Source organism: Manihot esculenta, chromosome 15, assembly GCF_001659605.2.
Source record: "Manihot esculenta cultivar AM560-2 chromosome 15, M.esculenta_v8, whole genome shotgun sequence".
NCBI classification, from domain to species: domain Eukaryota; kingdom Viridiplantae; phylum Streptophyta; class Magnoliopsida; order Malpighiales; family Euphorbiaceae; genus Manihot; species Manihot esculenta.
In genome coordinates this window covers 12,132,110-12,157,342 of record NC_035175.2, presented here as the reverse complement: position 1 = coordinate 12,157,342, position 25,233 = coordinate 12,132,110, and the positions used below count along the sequence as shown (strand labels likewise).

Genomic DNA, 25,233 nt, shown 5'->3' with positions numbered 1-25,233 from the left:
TGTGGTTTTAAAACTGAAAGGGCCACAAGTGGTGTGATCTGTGGGGTAGGGGCGGTGGTTGTGTGTGTGTTCTTGAATTTTTCTTTAAATAATTTTTAATATTTAAAATATGAAATTTATATTTTATTTTCAAAACTAAAAGAAAATTACTATAAGAATTTAATTCTCTTCAATTTTTATGAGAATTGATTTTGAATTAAAAATAAATTTCGACAAAATTATTAGAATTTTACAAAAAATATTTCTCTAAAATTATTTAAATTGATTTTGAATTAAAAATAAATTACAACAAAATTATTAGAATTTTATAAAAAATATTTCTCTAAAATTATTTAATTAACTTTTGAAAATTCATTTTATTTTTTCTATTTTTTGTTTTTTTATTTATTTTAATTTTAATTTTATTTTTATTTTTAAGTAATAATTACTTTTTACAAAAATTATTTTAATTTAACAGTGGCTATTAATATTTAATACATTTATAATTAATATTAAAAATTTATTATATTATTTTGTTAATTTTAAAAAATAATTTTTATATTTTTAATAGTGAAAAATTATATAAAATTCAGATTTTAAATGTTATAAAAATTTGATTCAAAAAAAAAATGTTATAAAAATATTAATACTGTTTTTCAATCAATAATAAAAATGATTGTTATTTATAAAAATAAATATTTTTTTTAAATGGGATAAATATTTATATTTAGTTTAAAAAGAAGGATAAATAAATTAAATCAATTTAAAATTTATTATAAATTTATTTAATATAAAATATTTTAATTAAATTTTATTTTAAATTGATTACAACTAAATGAATTTTTTTAAAATATAAAAGAATTGAATTTTATTTTTTTAAAAAATTGTATATCTTATTATTAAAAGTTAAAGCGACAGAATAATTGAGTAATACATCATAGATTTAATAAGAGAAAAATAATTAAATATAATATCTATTAATATAAATAAATAAATTAATTAAATTAATGAAATTTCAATTATTAACTTTAAACATGTGTTTTGAAAGAAATTTATATTATATTAACATGTAAAAAATATATATTTAATTTTAAATATAATTATTAACTATTATTTTAATATTTATGAATAAAATATATTATTACATAAACAATTTAGAAATGTGCAAGTATCTTTTTCATACTTATAAAATATTAATTGTGTGGTAACTTTATAAATTTTTTATATATTAATATAATTATTAATAATTAAAAAACTAAAAACTAAAAATTTTTAAACTTTAATAAATATAAATAATTAAATAATTGAAATCGTCGGGTTTAATCCACCTGTCGTCTGTCGCCTATTATCTTCTTAAAATTTCTTGCTGCCTACTTTTTCTGCTTAAAACATCAGTTTCTATAGATTTTCCGACTAATCTTTGTTTCCATAATCTATATTATAATAATAATTTTTTATATTTATTATAAAATATTTGATCCAGTGCGCACGTACTCACGCGAGACTGGCTCTAGCCCTCAAACAGAATTCTTATGAAGATTAACCGCTACAACAGTTTAGTTAAGGGCCCACAATAGTACCGGCCACACTTTTAACGGTAAAAACGTTGTCGTTTCAATAAGCAGCGCCAAAACGACACAGTTATAAACCTGCGCCATTTCCTGGATAAATATAAATTCGAGCAGAGATGTATATTTGTCAGCTTTCTATTTCCGTTTGCAACTCCCTGAAAAAAAGAAAAAAAAAAAAAAAAAAAAAAAGGAAAGAGAAGACAACTCTTATACTTCACCTGTAGGCCTCTAGCTTCTGTCTCTCTATATCCTCCTCCTTCTCTCTCCGCCGGCGGCCTTCGATCTCGCCGGAAATCCATCCGATCACTCGACAACTGTAATCAAACCAGGAACTCATATTTATTTTTTGTCTTTAGTATCGCAAACAGATTGTGTTGTTTTATATTTGTATGCCAATTTCGGACTGGCCAATTGTGAGATATAGAGTTATTAATCATTAATTTAGATGGAGGATTATGGAGGGAGTGAGGATGAGTACTATTACTCTGATGATCGAGAATCGCTCGACGGTTTTGAGAATGAGGAATCCGATTTTCACTTGGTTCCTCCTAGGGGTCCCAGTACCAAGGTATGCGTGTGAGTTTATTTTGTGAGGGATTTTGGTTTCCATGGATGACAATTGTGTTTGATTGTGAGGATATATTAGTTGCTTCAGTGGAATGGCTGCAATTTTATGTCAATTTGGCTTGGTTTATTTAACGCTTGTCTTTCTTTCTTCTTTTGTTTTCTTTTGGTCTGTGGAACGAAGTGTTTTTGGGGATAGATACGGAAGGGGCGGAAAAGGGGCATTATCATCTTTCCTTAATCTGATTTTGCTTTTTGTTTTGGGCATTTTTATGATATCAGCTTCAAAAATTTGGTAATGTTGCACATGTAGCTCTTTATGTTGGATTTCTTGAAACTTTGTTGGGTTTTAGATTACTTCTTTTTTTCTATTCTATCACTTTTTACTAAATGCTTTTAGAATAGTTTTTGTTTTCCATTCTCTCGGTTGTAATTAATGCAATTTTGAGAGACACAAAATCTTCTATGCCATTACTACATGTTCAATATTTTTTAAAAGGGAAATAACTTGTTCTCGCTTTCTATTACGTGACGGATACTTAATACAAGTGATTAAACTTTTAATCATTCGATACTTGATTTTTGGCAAGTGATTACATTTTTCTGTGCTTGCTTGGCCTTTTGCAGATAATAACAAAGGAATCCCTCTTGGCTGCACAGGTAAAAAGGAAAAAAGCATTTCAAGCTTTTCGGATTTCCTTTTTGCACATGTATCTTTCTGCTCCAATGATTGATGTTTAATTCGGATTTTGTATGTGTAGAAGGAAGACTTGCGCAGGGTAATGGAACTACTATCACTGAGGGAACACCATGCAAGGACCTTGTTGATACATTACCGTTGGGATGTTGAAAGGTTGCTTGCCGTGTTTGTAGAGAAGGGGAAATCGTACTTATTCACCGAAGCAGGTGTTACTGTGGTTGAGCAACTAGATATTGATTCACCACTGACTTCATCTTCTACAATAACGTGTGATATATGTATAGAGGATGTATCTGGCAATAAGGTGACGAGAATGGATTGTGGCCATTGCTTTTGCAATGATTGTAAGAACTGAGACTATTACTTTTGATAGTTTTTCTCCTTAGGATGGTTGGTGTGGCCTTTATGACATCTTTAGTTCTATAAATAAGGTATAAAATTGACCTTAACCAGTTCACAATCAATTAAAGGCAATGTAACTACCTCTAGAAAGAAGTAACAGGCTATTTGTCCTTGCCTAAGCTGAAGTTAGGAACTTTAGCAATTGCTGCCATAAGAGTGTACACCTCTGTTGCCTTGCTGCTTCTTTTTACCCTATCATATTCTTCTTGTACATATTGCACGCTTCAAATGGACATTGGTACTTTGGGTATAACCCTCCAAAATAAGAGGAAAATGTACCAAAAATATGTTAGAAATGGATATGTATTTGAAACTGATTTTCAAATCTGAGCAATACAGGTGTAACCTATTGGTGGTGTTATATATATATCATACGGACTTTACCTACTATTGATGTTGATTAAAGTTTTTAATATTTTTTGTCCCCTGAAACACAACGGGTTTTACTGACTGAATGTCATATTGATTCTGTTTTTCAAAGGTTGGACTGAGCACTTCATTGTGAAAATAAATGAGGGTCAGAGTAGGCGCATCAGGTGCATGGCACACAAATGTAATGCTATCTGTGATGAAGCTGTTGTGAGAAATTTAGTCAGTAAAAAGCATCCTGATTTAGCAGAGAAATTTGATCGTTTTCTTCTTGAATCATATATTGAGGATAACAAAATGGTTAAATGGTGCCCAAGCACTCCCCATTGTGGGAATGCTATACGAATCGAAGAAGATGAATGTTGTGAGATAGAATGTTCATGTGGTTTACAGTTTTGTTTCAGTTGCTTGTCTGAAGTGCACTCGCCCTGTTCGTGTTTGATGTGGGAGCTTTGGAGCAAGAAATGTCAAGATGAATCTGAGACAGTTAACTGGATCACAGTTCACACGAAGCCTTGTCCTAAGTGTCACAAACCAGTTGAGAAGAATGGTGGCTGCAACCTTGTGAGCTGTATATGTGGTCAATCGTTTTGGTGAGCATTCTTTTCCCCCTTTCCCTCCCTCTTTTCAGTTTTGAGGAATATACATTTGCAACTTGATGTGTATTTAATCCCCTCCTCCCCCAAAAGGAAAAGGATTCAATTTATTGGTAATGTGTTGCTGTTGCTTCTTAAAAAAATGCTTTTAAGGCTTTTATGCTATGCATAGATGGTTTTTCTTAATAGCAATGCTCTATACCTGTAGACCCTTGGCAGCGAGTGTCTGACATGTTGTCAGCTGTTCATTTATTTATCACAGATAGTTGGGTTTTGACTTCATTTGATTGACTGTTAATTACTCTTGGGATTCATTGTACTCAATACATTTGCCCTATTTTGATGCTGATAACTTCCATGGACATAATTGCTTTTCTTTTTTATTCCCCACTTTTCCCTTTTTGACATAGTTGGCTGTGTGGTGGAGCAACTGGGAGAGATCATACATGGTCTAGAATATCTGGTCATAGTTGTGGTCGCTATAAAGAAGATGGAGAGAATAACTTGGAACGGGCAAAACGAGATCTCTATCGATATATGCACTATCATATCCGTTACAAGGCTCACACAGATTCCTTTAAGCTTGAAAGTAAACTTAAGGAGACAATCTTGGAGAAAGTATCAATATCAGAAGAGAGGGAATCAAGAATCAGAGATTTCAGCTGGGTAAATAATGGACTCTACAGACTTTTCAGATCAAGACGGGTTCTTTCATATTCATACCCATTTGCGTTTTATATGTTTGGTGACGAGCTGTTTAAGGACGAGATGACAATAGAGGAAAGGGAACTTAAACAGAATCTATTTGAGGATCAGCAACAGCAGCTTGAGTCAAATGTTGAAAAACTCTCCAAGTTCCTGGAGGAGCCCTTTGATCAGTATACTGATGAAAAGGTTATGGAAATAAGGATGCAAGTCATCAATCTGTCTACAATAACTGATAATCTATGCAAGAAAATGTGAGTGAGTGTAACTGTCACAGAATTTCAGTTTCATGGGACTTCTGAGATGCATAAACTAATAAATCACTTGCAGGTATGAGTGCATAGAAAGTGATCTATTGGGTTCTCTTCAACTGGGTACCCACAACATAGCTCCTTACAAGTCAAAGGGAATAGAGAAGGCATCAGAACTCTCTTCTTGTTGGAGCAACAAAGTTGATGCTGCCGATAAATGCCTGCCATCAGATGGCAATACTAGTGGTAATTCATATATATATAGCTATCATATATAAATACACTTTAAACATGAAATTGGATGATATAACTGATACATCTTGCTCTGACTTGTACCAAAACCCAAAATATGACAAGGCAAGTATAAAGTGCCAAAATCTGCTTTATAACTGAGGCATTGCCATCTCTAGATTGGATATCTGATCTCTGTCATTTATGATTTTGATGCTCATATTTCTCAGCATTGTTATTTGACCTGTCCCAGTTTTTATTCGATCCTTTGATTTGTGATGGATCCTTACTTTTCATATAAAGTTCAGTAAAGTATTTATACATTTGCATAATTGTATCCGACTCTCAGCATTGGAAAAAGCAGTTTTCTTTTCTTTAGTGAAAGATGTTCAGTTAGTTTGCATTTTTTATGTCTGAGTAATGTCGGGTGATCTTGTAAATTTTGTTATGCTTCCACGCTGCTGACAGGTTTTTGTTTGGTTTTACATGCATTAACTGAATTACATTGGGCTAGTTAATAATTTATAATTTTTTTCAATTGATAACCTGGAAGCAAAATAGCCATCTGATTCATTTGCAGGACCCCATTTTAATTTAGAAATTGTATCAAATTGGCCTAATGAGCCTACTTATTCATGTGATGTGATTTCTGTCTTTGTAAGATGTTGAAATGAAATTACTATCTCTGTCTCCGAGAACTAATTTCATCAAATTAGTTCTATGCTTATTATTTGGGGAAAGGAGAAATTAGTATTATGCTTATAAATTGGGTTTGTAATGTTATTGTTGCGTTTAGTTCATGGAGGTCCATTCTCATTCAGTTTCAATAGATTACGGTTCCCTGTGTGCATTTTGTCTCCTTTCTGTAAATTTCAGAAGATTTTAAGTATATTTTGACTAGTGGTACTAACACGTTGTATTGTAGGTGGCACGTCACAACATGATAGACCTTCAGGCTCTAGGAGTTCAGCTGATAGTGAATGCTCTTCTTGGAAGCGCGCTAGGAAGGAGGGGGGTGGCTTTTTGGATCTGAACTTACCGGCAGAGGTCATGGATAGGAACTGAATTCAGAGACTGCAGACTTCATACAAGTACAAAGTGTACAGCTCTAACTCAAGGCCCCGGTTTTCTTCATGGAACTGATCATTTGGGGACTAAGCACCAAGTGCTTTGCCCCTTACCCTTTATAGCTTTTTGTTCTGAGTTCACCGTTGTTTTCTGTCAACGACATGTCCTGGAATAGAATTTTGTTTCTACTTTCACCAGCCCTTTTTTATGTTGTACATACTACATATAGCCGTTAATTGGGTTTTTGTAAGATAGATATGTAAATCCTCTAGCTGGGGGCCACTTGGCTAGGCTTTGATACATCCTTGACATAATTTTGCAGAATGTGATTTTTTATTGACGTAATTTTGCAGAATTCAATTATCTTATTTGTTTATGCTTAATTTCGCTATGGTCAATTGGTCGTAGTATTCTTCCTTTGTTAGTGTTCAATGGCTTCGGTTCATAATAGCTCTGGTTGTTTTGGTTTTGAATATAAGCAGAAAAAAAGGCAAACCCTATCATCTCATGTCTTTTTTTTTTTGTGGTTTTAAAGAGTGTTTGTTTTGATTTATAAATTGGTCCATTAGCTATTATAAACTTGTATGTTTTTTTATGACATTTTTAGGAATCTATAAGCTATACAAATAATTGTAGGTGTTTATAAATACTAAATTTATAAGTTAATTTGATAATATTTTATTATATTTGTTTTTAATTTAATTTTAAGATTCAATCATGTGCCCATTTCAAAAAAAAAAAAGATTCAATCATGTGCATTGTTTAATATCTTTTTTTAAATAATTTTATTAGCAGATGCTTTAAAAAAAAAAAATTTTATTAGCAGATATACTTATAATGAATTATTGTAAAATATGTCAACTATGTACAATTATTTATAGACGTTTTACTTAATGCGTAATTTCTGTAAAATTTAAAATTTTATGAACCAATTTTCTTCACATGTGTAACACCCTCGTTCTGCCGTGGATCTCTCTCCCTATCTAAGCTGGGGTGTAGCCATCTTTACGGGTTGTTTTGGCAATGATTTGACACGGTGGAGAGCTTTTTTATGCTTCTTTCATTAATATATTTAGGATGAATATAATTAAAAAGTTAATAAAAATTTTTATATTTTTTAATATATATGAAAAATAAAATGAATAAAAATTACTGAATGAATTAAATATTATTAATTTTTTTTTTAGCTCTGTTGAATTCAAATGTCAATTTAAAAACGCTATTTTATTTATAAAAATAACTGAGGAGTCCAGAAGATACGATGATAAAGAAAAACAAAATTAATTATAAAAAAATATTAAGTAAATTGAGCAATGGAGAGAAAAAGGGCTCAGGAACCAACAGAAGATGCCTTTTTGGCCTTGTCATTGGCATTGACTAAGCTGAATTGCTGCCATTTTTTTTTCCCTTTTACTTTGGAAACTTCGCAGATTTCTTATCTTTCCTTCTCCTCTGTGACTCTGAGAGTTTCTATGCTTTTGAAAGATTCCATCTGGCTTCCTTGGAAGAAGCTTCCCTTGCCTGATGGCCTCTGAAGAGCTTATGAGAAGTTAGTAGAATCTTTGATTTGTTTTTGGGTTGAAAACTAAGAAGGAATCAAGCAAGGATGTCTGTCAGTTTGCTTTGAAATTTGATGTTTGCTTTGCTCAAGAACGAGGTTATTGTCTGAGTTGGTAAATGAAAAAACTATGTTTTTATCTTACTTATGTATTATTTTAATTCAATGAATCTGATACAGTAGACCCAAATTCGAAACTTCTTTCATCCTTTATATATATATATATACACACACTGACACTGCTCAACAATATATATCAAAATAAATTTGAATTTTAAATTTGAATTTTTATTATTATAATAAATGAACTATATTATTATAATAAATTTAAAAATTATTAATTACATAGGAAAATGTTTTCATAGTCTTAATTACATAGTTTAAATAATATTAAACAGAAAAAAACAGTAATATTTTGCATTAATTCAAATGACATAGATTTTTGCAAAAAATTTGTTTGCTATGGGGTTAATCAAACTCTCGAATGCAACTTGATTTCTTGGGGAGAAAAAAGAAAGAACAAGAAGCATGTCTGCCAGTTTCCTTTGAAATTTGGTGCTTGAATTGCTCAAGAAATCGAGGCTGTAAAATTATATATTTTATTATATTATAACATCTGGAAGATAAAAGTCTAATTTATAAATAACTTTCTTAATATAAATTTGTTAATGAAGCCAAGAGAGGAGTGCATGTGCATGTGCATGTGCATGTTACAGGTTGACCCTTTTGCCTCCATCCAAATTGGAAACTTCTTGAGATCCAACCTACAGTCAAAAGTTATCCCACTTTAACTCTTACAATAACGGTTCTTTTTCTTATGTATGAACAATTTTTTGTTGGATTCAAGAATCTGATAATGGTGTACAACCCTATTGTTAATAGTACTCAGTGATTAGTAGGTGTCTCAAATCATGAACCACAAATCTAAATAGAGCCTTAAACTGAAAGAAACTAGAGAGAATAAACCCATTTGGCTTAGATTACTGCATGACATTCCATTATCAAACTTATGACAAGAAGAGTTTCTAATTTCTTAGACCCAACAGGAATTTGCTTTCAAGTCAGAATCCATCTTTTGTTTTTATTCTTTGTAGTGTAGCACTTCACATGTCCAAATCTCAAAGCCAACAAGCTTTGCCCAGCATGTGTTTTGACTGAGGCAGAAGGAACTTTGAAAATGGTCTGTATGCTAATTTCTCAAAGAGATAAGACAATGGTAACCCACCAAAGTGGGCATTTCATAGCAAACAATCCATTGAGCCTTTGCCTTTCAGCCCTTTTGAGGCTGCTTTATCTTTTCTAAATGTTCTTTCCTTTTAGTTTTTAGAAACCAACACCAACCACTTTAGTCTAAGGCCAGTGCAGAATTTTGATGATTGGAAAATAAAGACAGTATCTAATTGCCACTTATATTCTATAGAATTTTCCAGCTTTAATTTGTACAATTAAAAGTGTAGATTAAGCTATATCATCTTTTAGGAAAACTTTCATGAGTCTTTTCATTTATTATTTTTTTTATATATATACTATTCAATATTCAAAATATCGACTCAAACCAATCCGAAACCCCTACTCAAACTAATCTGGATTTGTACTGAGCAAATCTATTAAAGACAAAACACTTATTTCTAAATTTTAAAATATTCTATATTCAAGATCTAAATTCAAAATTTTTGATTAAACGACAAAAAATCACGAGTTTGTACCGAGCAAATCTATTAAGGACAAAACATTCATTTCTAAATTTTAAAATTTTTTATATTCAAGACTCAAATTTAAAATTTTTGATTAAGCGACAAAGAGTCACAGAGTTTTTCCTTTTAAATATATTCGAGTATAATTTAGCAGTAAAAAGATATTTAATAGGAAATTTTGTTCAGAAAGTTAGTATATAGCTAAAAGAAATGAACTGCAAAGTTTAGAACTCTAAAGAAGTGAATTATAAAATTTCATATATTTTATTTAGTTATCTTATTCACTTTCTACTTTATTTATTATTTTTTGTATTTAATTAATTATTATTTAAAAAAAATTCAAGGTTAAATTGGGTTAAAGCTCAAATCCCATGAAGCCCCTGCTATATATACATATATGCATCAAGCAACAGTCAGTCACCTCCTTGTTTCTTGTCTCTTTCTCCCTTTTTGAATGGCTATTTTTACTTTTAGGTAATATTCTTTCAATCAAAAAGCCATGACCTTGATTTGCTTCTTTTCATGCAATGCAAAAAAAGCCCACCATTGCAAAAGCTTCAATGGTGGAATTGCTTTCTAAGCCATGGGACTAGTCAATAAAAAAATGACAACCCTTTTAAGCACTCTATACTGTGCCACTATATGTACATACACTTATTATTGCTGTCTACATTTTATAGTATGCTTCATATCAAAATGACAAAAGGGTTTTTGGGGTTTGCAGTAGACATGGCTAAGAACATATTTGGTTCATGAACTACCAGTTTGGTTCAGCATTTTATATCATAATAATAGAAACAATCTGTGTGAGTGCTCTGTTCACAGTGTGATTTTTGCTGCTTGTAAGCAGATTGTTATTCTGTTAGAATTCAATGCTTTTTGGATGTTTCCTTTATGTAATGTATTTTTTATGTTGGTATTTGCTCTGTATTTAATGCTATTTCAGTGAATTTTTCTACAGTGGGGTCTATGCATAAGTGGCGGGGAGGTTTGAAGCCATATTTCAACTTCGTAGAAGCAAGAGTTTCAAGGCACAAGTGTTCTCATTGGTAACAGTTAATCCTGTGTGTTGTAGCCATGCTTTGAATTTGATTGCTGTATCTGGATGCTTGTGCTAATTTTGACGTAGCCATTTCTTACTTTTTTTGGTTAACGATGCCATAAGCTGTTAGATGATATGCCTCTGTGGTGCTTTTAACTAATCTTTTGCAAGAAATCTTAGAAACCATGAACTGTGTTTTGCTAGGAATTTGAACCTGAGCTTTGTCTACTTGAAAAATATTTTTTTACTTCTAACATGGTGCATGTGTTCTCTTTTTTTCTTCTTGCATTATAGGTCAGAGGACCTTGATGTCTTATTGCTGTCAGTCTGTTTTTTCCATTGACAGTGATTCAGTTCAAAGAAAAGTTGAGAAACACAAATCGAATTACATGTGTGAAGCTTCTCATCACCTTGAATTGGTAAGGATTTGATATTCTTGATTACTGCATCATTTCTGCAAGCAACATGGGATACAGAGTTCAATATTTAGCTCTTGCATTAAGAAACCAACCAACTTCTCAATGTATAGAAACGTTTCCAGCACCTTTAAGGTTGGCCAATTTAACTGTTGATATTTTTTTTCTGCAGGAAAAAATGGAACAGCTGGAGAACTCTGTTGAAGCCATGACCAGACTGCCTCCCTACACAGAAGTTGAAGATTCTTTAAAGGAAGAGGTGAGTGCCTCGATTTATATCTGTATAACTATGTGGAATTGCTGTAGAACTCATGGAGAGTTTCAAATCATTGGTAACAGCCTAAAAATCCCTGTTTAATTTCATTCTGTAAAATTGAGTTCCTTCAGGCGTAGACCAACCTGATTTGTGTGGCAACCCATTCTAGGCCCTAGGCCAAAAAAATAAAGGAATATAGAGAAAAAAAAGGTCTTATTGCAAGAATCTGGAGTTAAAATTATGAGCCAAAAGAAAAAAAAAAAAAAAAGAAAGAAAATTTGAAGGCAGAAAGAAAATTTGGAGTTAAAAATAATAGAGGGATCGGCTGACACTTTCAAAGTCTAAGAAATGTAGCTTTCGTTTTCTCTATAATTATTTTCCTTATCAATATTCCCTCAAGCTCGAGTTTTCAATGTGAAAGTTCTAACCAAATAACATTTTGTTCATTAACTACTTGAAGTTCAAATTGCCCAATGACTGTTTTCCATGTTCAATTTAAAACATCAAAGATGCTGCCAAAAAATAAGAACAGAACAGCGCATTGATAATCTATCAGCCAAAAGGGAGGAATTAATTCAACTTAAAGAGTAGTATCTTACACAGAATTTTATTGTCTCTCTTCCTTTAACAAAAAAAATATATATATCAATTACAATCTTTTTCATTTCCTGCAACTTCAATCTGTTGTGCAGATTGTAGAGCTCCAGGACCAATTACAGGACCAGTTTGTAATGCGCCGTGCCTTGGAGAAGGCAATGAGTTATTACCCTTTTTCCTATGATACTATGAATGATAAATCAATCCCCAAGGTAGTTGCTCTTCTTGGAAAATCATAGATAGCCAAAAATACATAAAAATTTCTTAGGTCTCTCTCTATTATTGCTATTGTTCTGAATATCACACAATTTCCCTTTCAATTGATTTTCAGGCTACCAAGGATCTGATTAAGGAAATTGCAGTGTTAGAACTTGAAATTGTACATTTGGAACGGTATCTTCTCTCTCTGTATAGAAGCACATTTGATCATCAACAAAGGTCATCTCCACCAACATTTGATGAAATATGCAAAAGGGATTCAGACATGCATAGAGGGACATTTCCCGTAGATCCAAGACAAGATATCATTACAGATAATCACAATTCAGTTAAGCAGTCAAATCATCTTAAGTGGCATCAAAATTCACCGGGAAATCGACCTATGGAACGCAATGTCACTTGGGGACCAGGAAAGCTGTTAGATTCTGGTATCCACCAAAGTTACTACTCAGTGTCTCAACGTTCACTTCGTTCTCCTTCAAGAAAATCTCTATCTAGAGCTGTGGATGCATACCATTCTCTCCCATTGGCAATGCTGGAGGTAACTTGATCAAGATGAGACGTTTTTTCAGTGATTATCCCTACCATGTTTCTTTATTAACATTAGCAAATTCGTGTGAATTGTGGTCAGAAAAATAATTCACATTCTACCAGTCTGGCGGATTATCTTGGAACTAATATTCAAGAATATGTTTTTGAGAATCCAAACCTGCTCTCAGAGGAGATGATCAGGTGCATCTCATCCATATACAGCAAACTGGCAGATCCACCTTTGATAGGTTGTGATTATCCTTCCTCTCCCCTTTCATTCTGTTCATCACAAACTGATTTCCCAGCACAAGGCCAAGGTGAGACGTGGAGCTTCAATTCATCTATTGATAATCCTTTCCACATTGGAGACTCTAAGGAGCTCAGTGGACCATACTGCACAATGGCAACAGTGCAGTGGATTCATAGAGATAGTGAGAAGCTTAAAAAAGTGCAGCATAAGCTAAAAGTTTTTAGGTAAGCCTCATCACCATTTCAGATACTCTAAAAGCAGAAGTTGAAATACAAAAAATTATTTTGTTGCAGGTCTCTTGTCTCCCAGTTGGAAGAAGTTGATCCCAGAAAACTAAAACAAGAGGAGAAGCTAGCTTTTTGGATCAATGTGCATAATGCACTAGTTATGCATGTAAGTTTCTACATCAAAGAATATGTGATCCTCATTATGGTGATTTTTGCTTTTTAACTTGTGAACTAATGCAATAATTTTGCATTCTGCTCTGCTATAGGCATATTTGGTTTATGGGATCCCTCACAGTAATATGAAAAGGATGTCTTTAATACTCAAGGTGACCAAAATTTTTAAATTTGAGAGAAAAAAACTAAGCATCTGTATGTTACCATTTTCACAAGCTGTTCTCTTTCAGGCTGCATATAATGTGGGTGGTCACAATGTTAACGTAGACATGATTCAGAATTCTATTCTGGGGTGTCATCTGCTTCGTCCAGGACAAGTAATTTTTGTTACCTTACATTTCTATTCGATATCAATTCATGATGGAAAATTCAAGGTATGTTATCTTTGAATGGAGCTGATGCATGCATCTGATTGCAGTGGTTGAGAAATCTGTTTTCATCAAAGCCAAAATTCAAAGTCGGAGATCCTAGAAAATCATATTCTGTTGATTACCCTGAACCTCGCTTACACTTTGCACTTAGTGCAGGACGTTGTTCTGATCCTGCGGTACACTTTGCTTACTAAATTCTGTCAAACTTACAAAACTTTCCATACATTTTCATACAATCCCCGCTGCTTCTTCTGAAAAGTTGTGCACATATTGCAATCGTACAGGTCCGAGTTTACACTCCCAAGACAATGTTTGAGGATCTGGAAGCTGCAAAGGAAGAGTATATTCAATCAAACTTGATTATACATCAAGAAAAGAAACTCCATCTACCAAAACTTGTGGAATGCTTTGCCAAGGAGTTAGATCTTTGTCCTGATGGTTTGCTGGAGATGATAGATCATTTACTGCCTAATTCTTTCAGGAAGAGCACATGGGGTTGTCCACATGTGAAATCTGGCAAGAGCATTGAATGGACTAATCACAACTTCTCATTCCGCTATCTGTTTTCAAAAGAATTAGTCTAGTGGTCTTATTTCTCATGCAGGTATGAGTGGGATCACAAGTTGGAATTATGTGCAGTCTTTTTCTTCAATATATTTCTCAGTTCTTGTAGCAGGATGATTTAGAATGATGTGCAATTCTTACCTAGACCTGATCCACATGGAGCCGTGAAGCCGTGCACCCGAAGAGTAAATATATGGGATTTCATGTGAGTCCATCATATATTTACACTATGGGTGCATGTGGACGATCTAAGTATTTTCCTGGAATGACAGGAGAATCGGAACTAAAAACTTGCAGAATACTAGGCAGTTCCAAGTTGAGTTTTGAGATCTATTTTGAAGTAATGTTCTTGTGAGAGATAATTATCAAAGAGGCTGAAGATCATTAAGCTTTAATCCCATCAGAGAATTTCTGAAAGAATTGTTCTGATACATATTGAGCACTTAAAAAGAATTGAGCTTGTCTGATTAGAGCAGCATTTTTGTGATTCAGTTGTTGTTCCCAATTGTCTTGCTTACAATTTTCAATGGTTTCCATGTCTTCATAAGTAGAACGAATGCTACCCCTTTGTGCAAAAGTATCCCTATTTTGTAATGCTAGATATTAGCCTGCACAAATCTAAAATGTCTTATTGCATATATATTTGAATTCATGTTGATCATGATGGGTTTTCTAAAAAAGAAAACACAAAAATTTCACACTTTTATCATAGATAAAATAAGTAGAGTGTTTGAAAAATCATCTAACCTGAATGAGTAATAATGAAAACTTTATAATAAATCATTTATCTATTTATATATAACACAATTCCTTTATTTGGAATTAAAAATTTCACTAAAATTTATTTTGTAGTTTGGAATGAAAGAATTATTTTTTTTAATTTATAAATTTATTTTAAAATGCTAGATAATTTTCACTTGAATAAGATAGCATAAATGCATAATTTGAATAATAGATAATAATTTATTTTAAATGGAAAATAATAAAATAAATTAAAATGGGGCAAAATAGAATTCAGAAAATGAGAGTTGAAAAGCAAAAGCTTTTGCCTTTGGAACTTTGCCAAAAACAACAGAAGCAGTGAGAGATCTATCTGCTGGGAGTGCACCACAATCACTTGAATGGCACAAGAAGCCCAACCCCACAACCTCCCTTTCGGCGCTTCTGCTACATAACACAAACAAACAATCTTTGCGCTCAAAACCCATCGCCACCAAGTCCAAAGTGCATTTCTTTTTGTAGTATATGCGATACCCACATAGAAAGATAGCCAAGGAAGACGCAGGAGGAAGAAAACAGCCATGGAAGAAGAGGGGGTGGAGATAGTATTGGCTAAAGCCATAGAATTGAGGTTGAAGGTCACCAATTGCATCCACAAAGCAAGCACAGGCACCAACAATATCAATGGCAACTCTCTTTCTTCTGAACAGAACAAATTAGAAAAAGAACGTGCTGAAGAGGGTGTCGTTTTGAAGGGAGAGAAGGAACAGAACCCTAGTTCTCAGTCTCTTAATGGGGGGTCTTTGAGTGAAGCAGATGAAGAGGATGAAGAGAATGAAAGGCTTTTTATTATCCGCGATGCTCTTGAATCCCTTGAGCACCAGCTTTCCAACTTGCAGGTTTTTTCTATAATACCCAATTCGTAGCGTTAGGGTTTCACACAATTTTTGGTTTGTTTACATTGGTTTGCATTATGCGTCTCTATGTGTGAAAACGGGAGGAATTAATCATGGTTTAATGTCTATGATTCTCATTTGTAACTATATTCCTTAGAATTTGTTCAGAAACGTATGAGACCCATTTTCCTTAGATTTTTCGGTTGTATAATTTGGATGAATAATATGAGATTTATTAACTGGGTTACAGTGGAGTAGTGAGAGTGGTTTTTGTGTGATAAATCTTTTAGCTTTGAACATGTTGTAATGCACTACTTTTGTGATAAGCACATTCTGACCTTAAACATATTTCTTGGCATTTGAAACTGAGAATCCATTGCTGTTTCTGTTGTTATAGAACTGACTGGTAGTATCTGTATTTGAGTCGCTTACCGCTCAGTGCTTTTCAAATTTACAGCAAATGCCCATATTGCTAATTTTCATAACCTTCTGCTGTTAATCAGTTGAAAAGCACCTAGTATTTGAACCTGCATAATTCCATCTCAAACGATAGCTCCTAAGGGGAGGATTCAAACCCATATATATCACCCAAGAGTGCCCTTGCTTATCGATGTGGGGTGCATCATTCCCAACCTCTTTGAACTGCACTTCTTGTGCAGAGAACAGGGAATATTCGATGGCTGGACCAGTCCCAAATAATATGAACCTGCCTAACTCTACCTCAAGAGTGAGCTCGTAAGGGAAGGATTGCAAACCCATATATAGAACACCTTAGAGTGCACTTGCTAACTGATGTGGGATGCTTAGCACCAAATTATTATGATTATATAAAGTGCAAGAGATTGCTTTCTAAAACCTTGCCAGAATTGATAAATCACAATCACTGTGATAATTCAGAGACTAAGTTCATTGAATTATTTTTACTATGTGTCCATATTCCATAACAATGACCAACGCATGGCAATGATCTTGAAGTCATCTATTTGACTGGTTAATTAGTTTAGCAGTTGCTTGCCCCGTAATGCACGTCTAATATTCAACTAAATAAGGCACTGAAGTTAGTAGAGAAAATTTCAATGAACTGATTAATTGCTGCAGCTAAGACTTTTTGTTTTCTTGGCAATATATACACATGCATAAATTTGTGGCATGTCCAGTGCACACATCCTGTAAATAAATTTATACAAATAAAAATTACATATAATGGTAAGCATCAGAGTGTTCACAAGTTTTCTGCTTCCATCCCGTGTTTGCTTGTGTGTTAAAATCCATATGTTTGTGCTTATAACCATAGATTGATGATTAGGGCAGGCTTTCCTGTTCTTTGAATACAAATACAGTTTTTTCCTTTGAAAAGATGATTTTAAGTTAAAAGCAACTTCTGTGAAATGCCATATACAATGGTAGCAAACTCTTTAGTCTTTTCTTCTGATGGCCAGGATTTGCAGCGACAGCATCGTTATGAGAGGGAAGTTGCCCTAAGTGAGATTGAGCAGTGCCGCAAGATGTTATTGGATAAGCTAAAGGAATACGCAGGGGAAGACTTGGAAGTAATACAGGAAGCTTCTGCTTTTGCTGGTGAAACGGTGGAGCATAACAGTGATCTTTTACTTCCACCTTATCCAAACCGTCCTCCACAGTCCCTTGTCATAGATAATCACTATCTATCATACTTTCCTTCCACACGCAAGCCTGTGCAAAATGGCGTAATCACTGGTGAAGCTAAGAAGAAACTGAAAGAGTCGGAGAGAAATAAGGCAGAGGCTGTATCTAAAAATTCAAGCAGAGGGTTAGGACATTTCATTGGTGCAGCTGTTAAGACAGTGATTACTATTTTTGGTGTGATATCAGTGTTAAGCCTGTCTGGTGTTGGACCTAGTCTTGGGAAAAGAAGCATACCATTCAAGTTTGAGGGTTTGTTTCAGCAACCAACAGCTAAAGAAGAGAGACACAATGAATGTCCACCTGGGAAAGTTCTTGTAATGGAAGGTGGGGAAGCTCGGTGCATTGTGAAAGAAAGGATTGCAATTCCTTTTGAATCATTGGTTGCAAAGCCAGATATAAATTATGGCTGTGGTTAATTTGGTATTCAGAATCTTCTTTCTTCTTTTTCTTCTTTTTCTTTTTCTTTTTTTTTTTTGTTTCCCTTTTTCTTTTTTTCTCTAATGATTTCTTGGTAGATGCATCACCTATCTGTTGTATTTGTTCCTTTGATATAAGGTATGAAGATCTTGTTTTAACAGCCTAAAATAGTTGTGTTGATAGGAAAGTATGGGTGTAAATGAATTGAGCAAGCCAAGTTTTGATGAGTTTAAGTCTGTTTCGTCAAAATTTCTCTCTCTTTCTTTTAGTCACTGATTTATGGTTTTTTACGTAGATACACAGAGTATGGAGAGAAAAAGAACAAGAGTGAGCGCATTTATGGAAGAGAAAGAAATTCGAATGATCAAATCCATCTCCAGTTCCCCACTTCAGTATCTCATAGCAAAGTAGGATTGATAGTGGTTTCTTAACCAATGCCTGGCTCTGTTTTGGCTCTTGATAGTTCAGTTACATGAGCAAGCCAATACACTCGTGCCACAGCCCTTCAGCCTATATAAATCCTGGCTTCTAACAGGGAGTTCAGCTGAATTTGGAAACGTAAATCGGAAGATATCGATGTCGAAAGGCAAGCACTTGAACTTATTCCGTGTGATTGCAAGTCTGAGCCTGTGAATCAGTAGTGCGACTTTAGAAGACAGGCAAAGTCACTGTGAAAGAGTCCAGTCTGAAAGATTTAGTGGCTACTCATTTCAAATAAGGGGTCCTTGATGAATGTTTTGGGCTCGATGATTACACATTGTCTCAGCTGAGTATGCATTGCCTGAAACTGCAAAGAAGCGGTACCAGAAATGTGGTCAGCTGAGATGAAGAAAGGCATGGTCATAAGCTGATCATTAATTGGTGGCTGCTATCAAAACTGAAACGAAGCCTCCTTCACAAACTCCTTCAGCACAAGAGGGACAGGGTGGATGTCTGATAATCACTTGAAAAAAGTTGAAGTGTCTATATCAAAAAATAAGGAAAATTTGATGATCGTTCTTCTATTTTGATCATTTACTGTTCTCCAAATATCTGTCTGCAAATACAACAATGGTTTTCATTCTAATATCAATCGGTTTTAACTCAGTGATGCTGAAAATATCAGCGAGAGCCAGATGAATTTTCAGTGCTGGAGACACATAAAGGGAGCAGATCCGGAAATGTGGTCACCATAACTGAAAATTGCATGGTGTAAAGCTTATGACACAGCTGGTTGCTGCTATTAAGACACAAATGAAAAGACCGTCTCTTAGGAAAATTTGCTGCTTTTGATGAAACAAACCTTTTTAAAATGGTTATATTAACAGATTCAGAGTGACGATATGCTTATTCTTTTTAATGTTTGTTTTTGTGTCCTGTAATGAATTTCTCTCTCTGTTACAGAGTATAAATTGTTGTAAAAGAAAAGAGAAAATTTAATACCCATAAAGACAAAATGATTTAATTTCATGAATCCAACTATTGTATTAGCAGTTCAAGACAACTAAGCATTTAAGAGCATGAATTCCTAAAATCAAATGTCTAAGATCTAGAAACTTCTTAATGGATAACAATTTGTTGACAGTTGGCATTTACATCCAAGCTGTCCTGTTTTGTGGAGAAATTGTATTATAAAGCTCCTATTCCACGTAGGATAACATATAATATCATCACTATGTTTTTACCAGACAAAAGTTGATGCAGTTTCTCGCCACCTGCATGAAGACACAACACATGGTGATATGGCAAGCAAGTTAAGTCTGAGTTGGCATTGATCACATACATAATTAAGAAACAAAATTGGATTTTTCTCCAGCCAACCAATTTTCTTGGAAATTATGAATTTTCTAATTTTTGTAAAATATTCATCAAAATGGAGATCGGATAAAGTCATAAACCATAATATTGCAACTTGTTGAAGCCCATAATCAATTGCACATAATTTCTGAATCTACATCAATAAGACCATACAACTTTGTTCAATGATTGAAGTAATTGGATCCAATGATGCCTCATTATGCATAATATAAAATTTAAAAGCAAGCAAAAGCCACACCATATTTTTAAATATTAGAGAGAATGATCCATTTTACAAACCGTATGAAGCACCTTTTAGCAATTTGCTGATTAGGTTTGAGAACCCTGAAACTGAAGCACATTTTTCACACTGTGTATTATTTTATATTATCTTATTTGTTCTTCTCCTTAACTAGCTGGAATAATAAAACATTTTAAATATAATTGAAGAAGATATATAACAATTATTAGTTTTGGATTTTAAGAAATGATTGGCACCATGATAGCTAGTTGGGATGCTGCTTTTTTTAATAAAATATAAAATTTATTATTTAATCTTATTTGAAAATTCTTTTTCAAGAAAAATTAATGAATTCTCGTATATAAATTTTATTTTTAATAAAATATTAATTATAAATAATTAAAATTTTTCGTAAAATTTAATTAATATTCTTAATTTCATTTGATAAATTAATATTCTACTATATTATTTCAATATTTTTTTCCCAAAATCATAAGAAAGAAAATGAGACTAAAATTTAAATTCTTATTATCATATATGAAAATAAATAATATTTATTAATAATTTTATATCAAGGACTATCAATAATGATTCAATATCACATAAATAATTAATGAAAATAAAATTATTAGATAAACCTAAAGTACTACAATAATTTAAATATGGGTACTTTTTCTTTTAAATTATGTAAAATTATACCACACTACACTTATAAATGACACTATTATAAAAATAATATTATTATTTTATGTATATAAAATGTACTGATAAATTAATAACAAATATTTAAAATCTATTATATATATTTCGTTATTATAATATAAGATAATGATTTATTTATTTTTTATAATAAATAAATAGTGTGATTAAAAATATAATTTTATTAAATATAAAATAAATTATTTATTAAAATATATTTTATATATAAATAAAAATTTAATTTTTTTATAACAACTTTAAATTATTGTGAAATTGTTATTTTAATAGTATTAAAATAATATTTTTTTAATTGAAAATTGAAAGAGTAGAATTTGAAATTATTTAGATGCACTTATCATAGACTTAGTCTGTGAGTATTAAAATAATAATTTATGACCGTTATTATAATAGTGGTGCATAAATTTTAAAATATAGTGGTGTGAATTTAAAATTATATAAAATTTATTAGTTTTTATTGAATTTCACAATTAATTTAGAATAAAAATAATGTGAATGTTTTAGATAATTTTGAGTTAAATTATAGAATGAATTAGATTTGATTCAAATTTAACACGGACGACCTCTCACCCTCCCATATGGATTTTGTGTATTAGCAGAGATCCCATTGGCTATGGAAAGCTAGAGCAGAGAGCAATTGAAGAACAAAGAAACATGGCCTGATGAATCCTCAAAGACAAGATTCTTTGCTAACAATTTAATTCTATAATAAGTCCAACACTTTTACAACTTCATGTTCCTATTAATTGGCTTCCAAATTTGATTACATCCTACCGAGTGCCCAATTTGCCGCTGTTCCGGCCCGCCGGAAAATTCACACAGACGATATCGAAACCAACCGATACTTTACAAAATCTCTCAACATCTCCATGCAAATACGACGACGTTTTTGTCAAACCGTCACGTTTAGCCAGTGCTGCGCTAGCCTTAATAGCCAGTGCGCATAATTCTTGCAAAGAGAGAGGGGCGTTTGATCTAGAGAGAGGCATGAGGAAATAAATCTGACCCAGTTGAAGTTCCTCATCATCTGCAACACGAGGCAGGCGACAGTCGACAAACATGAACTCAGAGCTGCAGAGGAAGAAGTTTGGATACTGAGAGAGAATGAGATTGGCCTTGATGGGTTGCTTGAATTCATGCAAACTTCCATCTGTGTGAATTACTTTGGCTGTGGATTGAATGTTTAGAGTGTGAGAGAGAGAATCTCTTTTTGCATATTGAGGTGATGCACAGTTACCCATTTGAGATTTTGAGAGCTGCCTTGCCTGGCTTAGGCTGTTTATGGGAATGGTGGAGGAAGGGGTGACTTTATATAGAGAGAGGAAAGGCATGGGCAAAGCTTTGTTTAAGACCACCAAGACTCGCCAAATCCAGCAGGGTTCACTTCTTTTCTTTTCTTTTTTTTTTTGGCCTATGAGGCATTTTCTGTGAACAAAACTAGTTAGTTTCCTGGGAAAGGGAAGCAAAAAGGTAAATCAAATAAAAGAAGAAAATAAAGTTGTTTGGTATAGAAATTTCAATAACAAGAGTAGTGAGAGTAGGCCACGTTTACACTCGACGCGTTGCTTCCTAAAGAATATGGGGACACTACGAAAATGGAAAGGCCTGGTTCCGCGGCCAAGACTCAAGACTGCGAAAGTGAAGGGCATATATACTCTATATTTACAAGTCTACCATTGTTTCTCTTTTTCTCTAATAAAAATAAATAATAACTATGACTAGGGTTTTACCGGTATATCCCACTGATTTTTTTTTTGCTAAAGATATTTTATTGCTAAAGAGGCCAGAATAAACAGAGTTTAAAAAGGACTTTAAAATACGAACGACATTTACAAATCCAAAACTCTAGTCTGAAATTTGAAAATCTGAAAATTTAAACTAAAAAAATCTTCAAATTCATATTCGAATTTAATCCAGAAACAGATTTAAAGTAAAAAATACAATGTTGTCGCATTCTTACAACCATTAAAAGAAACTTCATCATACGACACCAGAGTTCTAAGCAGTCAAAGATCATTAGGGACTATAAGGTTTACAGATTTACTCCACTGCTTTGTTTGGAAGCACATGAAAATGGATTCTTTTTTTTTTATTTTGTTTGGGACTTGGGAGTAATCAGAGAAAACAGGATAATATTTTGGAGTGTAAAATTATGTGAATTTTTTTTTTATATTATTCTTCACAATTTCTCTTCCCCTTCTAACCAGTTTTTTCCCAATAAAATAGGCAATAAACGGGTCTCCATAATATTGGTTTCGGGCCATCATATTTTCCTTTCTTCCTTTTATAAAATTATTAATAATTTATTGCGACCAAAATCATTTAAGTATAATTAAGACAACATAAACTTTAAATTAATTATAAGCAATTATGTCTTTAATTAGATTTTGAATATGAGAATAACCGCATAGGAAAAAACATAATAAATTATTAATTTTGTGTGGGATGCATAATTGTTGTAAAATCTTGATAATCTGGAAATCATTTTCTCTCCCCTAAACTCTCTTTTATATAATAGTTATTTGATGGAATATCTGTGTTACCATTAAATTTTAAATTTTGTACGTTCATTAAGTACAGATTTTAACTGTCTAGATTTAATACACTATTAAATAAATAAAAACTCTAATATAATATAATTGGACTTAAAATACAGCTCAATATTATGTCATATTTATTACATTCTCCCACTTGACCAAATGTTTTCAACGTTAGATTTAATAGTATAATCATAAAACTAGCAAAATTAAATCTTATAAACTAGCACTCCAATACAATAAATTACATAATGTGGGTCATGTCAGTCATACACAGTATAGTCGCATACTACTTTCTATACACACTACATTAAGAACTTATTATGTCAGGTTCATGAGTTGTATATAAATAATATAAATTCCACATACTAGTTATGAAAAAATAAATAAATTTCTTATTCTATCAATCATATATACATAAACATTATGAATAAGAAATATAAAATTCAGAAACATGTCATAATTGAGCTCAAGAGTGTTAAAACAAAACATAAATATCACCATCAATCATCAATACAGTCAAGACCCATCCTAAGCACGTGTTTTTTAAAGGTCTTAGGTTGTAAACCTTTAGTCAGTGGATCAACAACCATAAGATCCGTCTTAATATATTCTATACACTCTTTGTTTCTGAAACTCCTTTTTCACAATAAACCTAAATCATTTGCAGCAAGCAGAATGTCATCAACATACAAAACCAGAAATATAAACTTACTTCCATTGATTTTTTGATAAATACACCGGTCAACAGTGATCTCCTCAAAACCGAAAGAAGTAATAGTATTATTGAACTTAATATATCATTGTTTGGAAGCTTGTTATTGATTTCTTCAATTTACACAGCATATGTTCTTTATATTTAATGGAAAAAACTTCAAGTTGATTCATATAAACTTTTTCTTCAAGGCTCCATTCAAAAAGACTGTTTTCACATCCATCTGATATAGCTTTAAATCAAAATGAGCTACTAATGCCAAAATTATTTTCAAAAAATCTTTTTTTGAAACGGATGAAAAAGTCTCCTTATAATCAATGCCATCTTTTTAAGTATAACCTTTGGCAATAGGTCTAGCTTTATATCTTTCAACATTGCAATTTGAGTCGTTTGGTCTTAAAGACCCATTTATAGTCAACTCTTTAGCATCCTTTTGCCAAGTGTACAAGATTCCAGACATGGTTCTGAACCATTGGTTTTAACTCTTTTTTCATAGCATCAATCCATCTTTCAGACTTATCACTATCCATGGCTTGTGAAAATGAAACATGATCATTATCGATGCCACAATCAAAATCTAACTCTTGCAAATAAACCACATAATCATCAGGGCTATACCACCTGGTTCATTCACACGAGTTGGTTGTAAGTTAAGTTCTTTATGGGTTGCTATTTCATTGTTCAAATATTGTTCTTGATTATTTTGTTCTTCCAAAATAGAGACAACATTTATTGTAACTGTTGAATTATGAACATTTATGGTTAATGGAACATTAATCTTTATTTTATTAATATCCACAGTTGGATTTTCAACACTCCTATTAACTTCACTATTCTCTAAAAATTTGGCATTTGCTATTTCAATAATTCTAGAACTATGGTTTGGACAGTAAAACCTATATCCTTTAGATTTCTTTGGATAACCTATAAAGTAACCACTAACCGTTCAAGAATTCAATTTTCTTTCATGTGGATTATAAATTCGTGCTTCTGCTGGACAACTTCAAACATGTAGGTGTCTTAAACTAGATTTTTTTTCCAGTCCATAACTCAAAAGGAGTTTTAGGAACTCTATTTAATAAATACACAGTAGTTTTAAGTGCATACATCTACAAAATTTTGGGTAATGAAGAAGTACTCATTATACTCCTAACCATATCCATTAATATTCTATTTCGCCTTTTTGTCACACCATTTTGTTGTGGTGTGCCTGG

At 32.6% G+C, this 25,233-nt stretch overlaps 3 protein-coding genes across 6 annotated transcripts; all 3 read left to right on the top strand.

Annotated features, from left to right (window-relative positions):
• Positions 1-1,675: 1,675 nt before the first annotated feature.
• LOC110602144 (probable E3 ubiquitin-protein ligase ARI2) lies at positions 1,676-6,791 on the top strand. 3 transcript variants are annotated; one of them, XM_021739575.2, is made up of 7 exons: positions 1,678-2,118; positions 2,742-2,774; positions 2,876-3,158; positions 3,698-4,178; positions 4,592-5,140; positions 5,217-5,383; positions 6,294-6,791. In XM_021739575.2, the coding sequence occupies exons 1-7, from the start codon at positions 1,996-1,998 to the stop codon at positions 6,431-6,433; spliced, it is 1,776 nt and encodes a 591-aa protein (XP_021595267.1). In that variant the 5' UTR covers positions 1,678-1,995; the 3' UTR covers positions 6,434-6,791. The 3 variants fall into 3 exon arrangements, with proteins under 3 accessions (XP_021595268.1, XP_021595267.1, XP_043807374.1); XM_021739576.2 differs by lacking the exon at positions 6,294-6,791 and having other exon boundaries at positions 1,676-2,118; positions 4,592-5,144; positions 5,217-5,357; XM_043951439.1 differs by lacking the exons at positions 1,678-2,118; positions 2,742-2,774 and having other exon boundaries at positions 2,985-3,118.
• A 3,624-nt stretch (positions 6,792-10,415) lies between these two features.
• On the top strand, positions 10,416-15,010 carry LOC110601453. Its single transcript, XM_021738599.2, has 12 exons — positions 10,416-10,494; positions 10,650-10,737; positions 11,077-11,149; positions 11,319-11,405; positions 12,095-12,211; positions 12,331-12,759; positions 12,850-13,223; positions 13,293-13,392; positions 13,493-13,552; positions 13,631-13,717; positions 13,819-13,947; positions 14,056-15,010. The coding sequence occupies exons 2-12, from the start codon at positions 10,658-10,660 to the stop codon at positions 14,353-14,355; spliced, it is 1,836 nt and encodes a 611-aa protein (XP_021594291.1). The 5' UTR covers positions 10,416-10,494; positions 10,650-10,657; the 3' UTR covers positions 14,356-15,010.
• Positions 15,011-15,356: 346 nt separating this feature from the next.
• On the top strand, positions 15,357-19,119 carry LOC110600914 (plastid division protein PDV2). 2 transcript variants are annotated; one of them, XM_021737839.2, is made up of 3 exons: positions 15,357-15,954; positions 17,391-18,036; positions 18,329-19,119. In XM_021737839.2, exons 1-2 carry the CDS (start codon positions 15,637-15,639, stop codon positions 18,030-18,032), a joined length of 960 nt encoding a protein of 319 aa, XP_021593531.1. In that variant the 5' UTR covers positions 15,357-15,636; the 3' UTR covers positions 18,033-18,036; positions 18,329-19,119. The 2 variants fall into 2 exon arrangements, with proteins under 2 accessions (XP_021593531.1, XP_021593530.1); XM_021737838.2 differs by having other exon boundaries at positions 15,358-15,954; positions 17,391-19,119.
• The last annotated feature ends 6,114 nt before the right edge of the window (positions 19,120-25,233 follow it).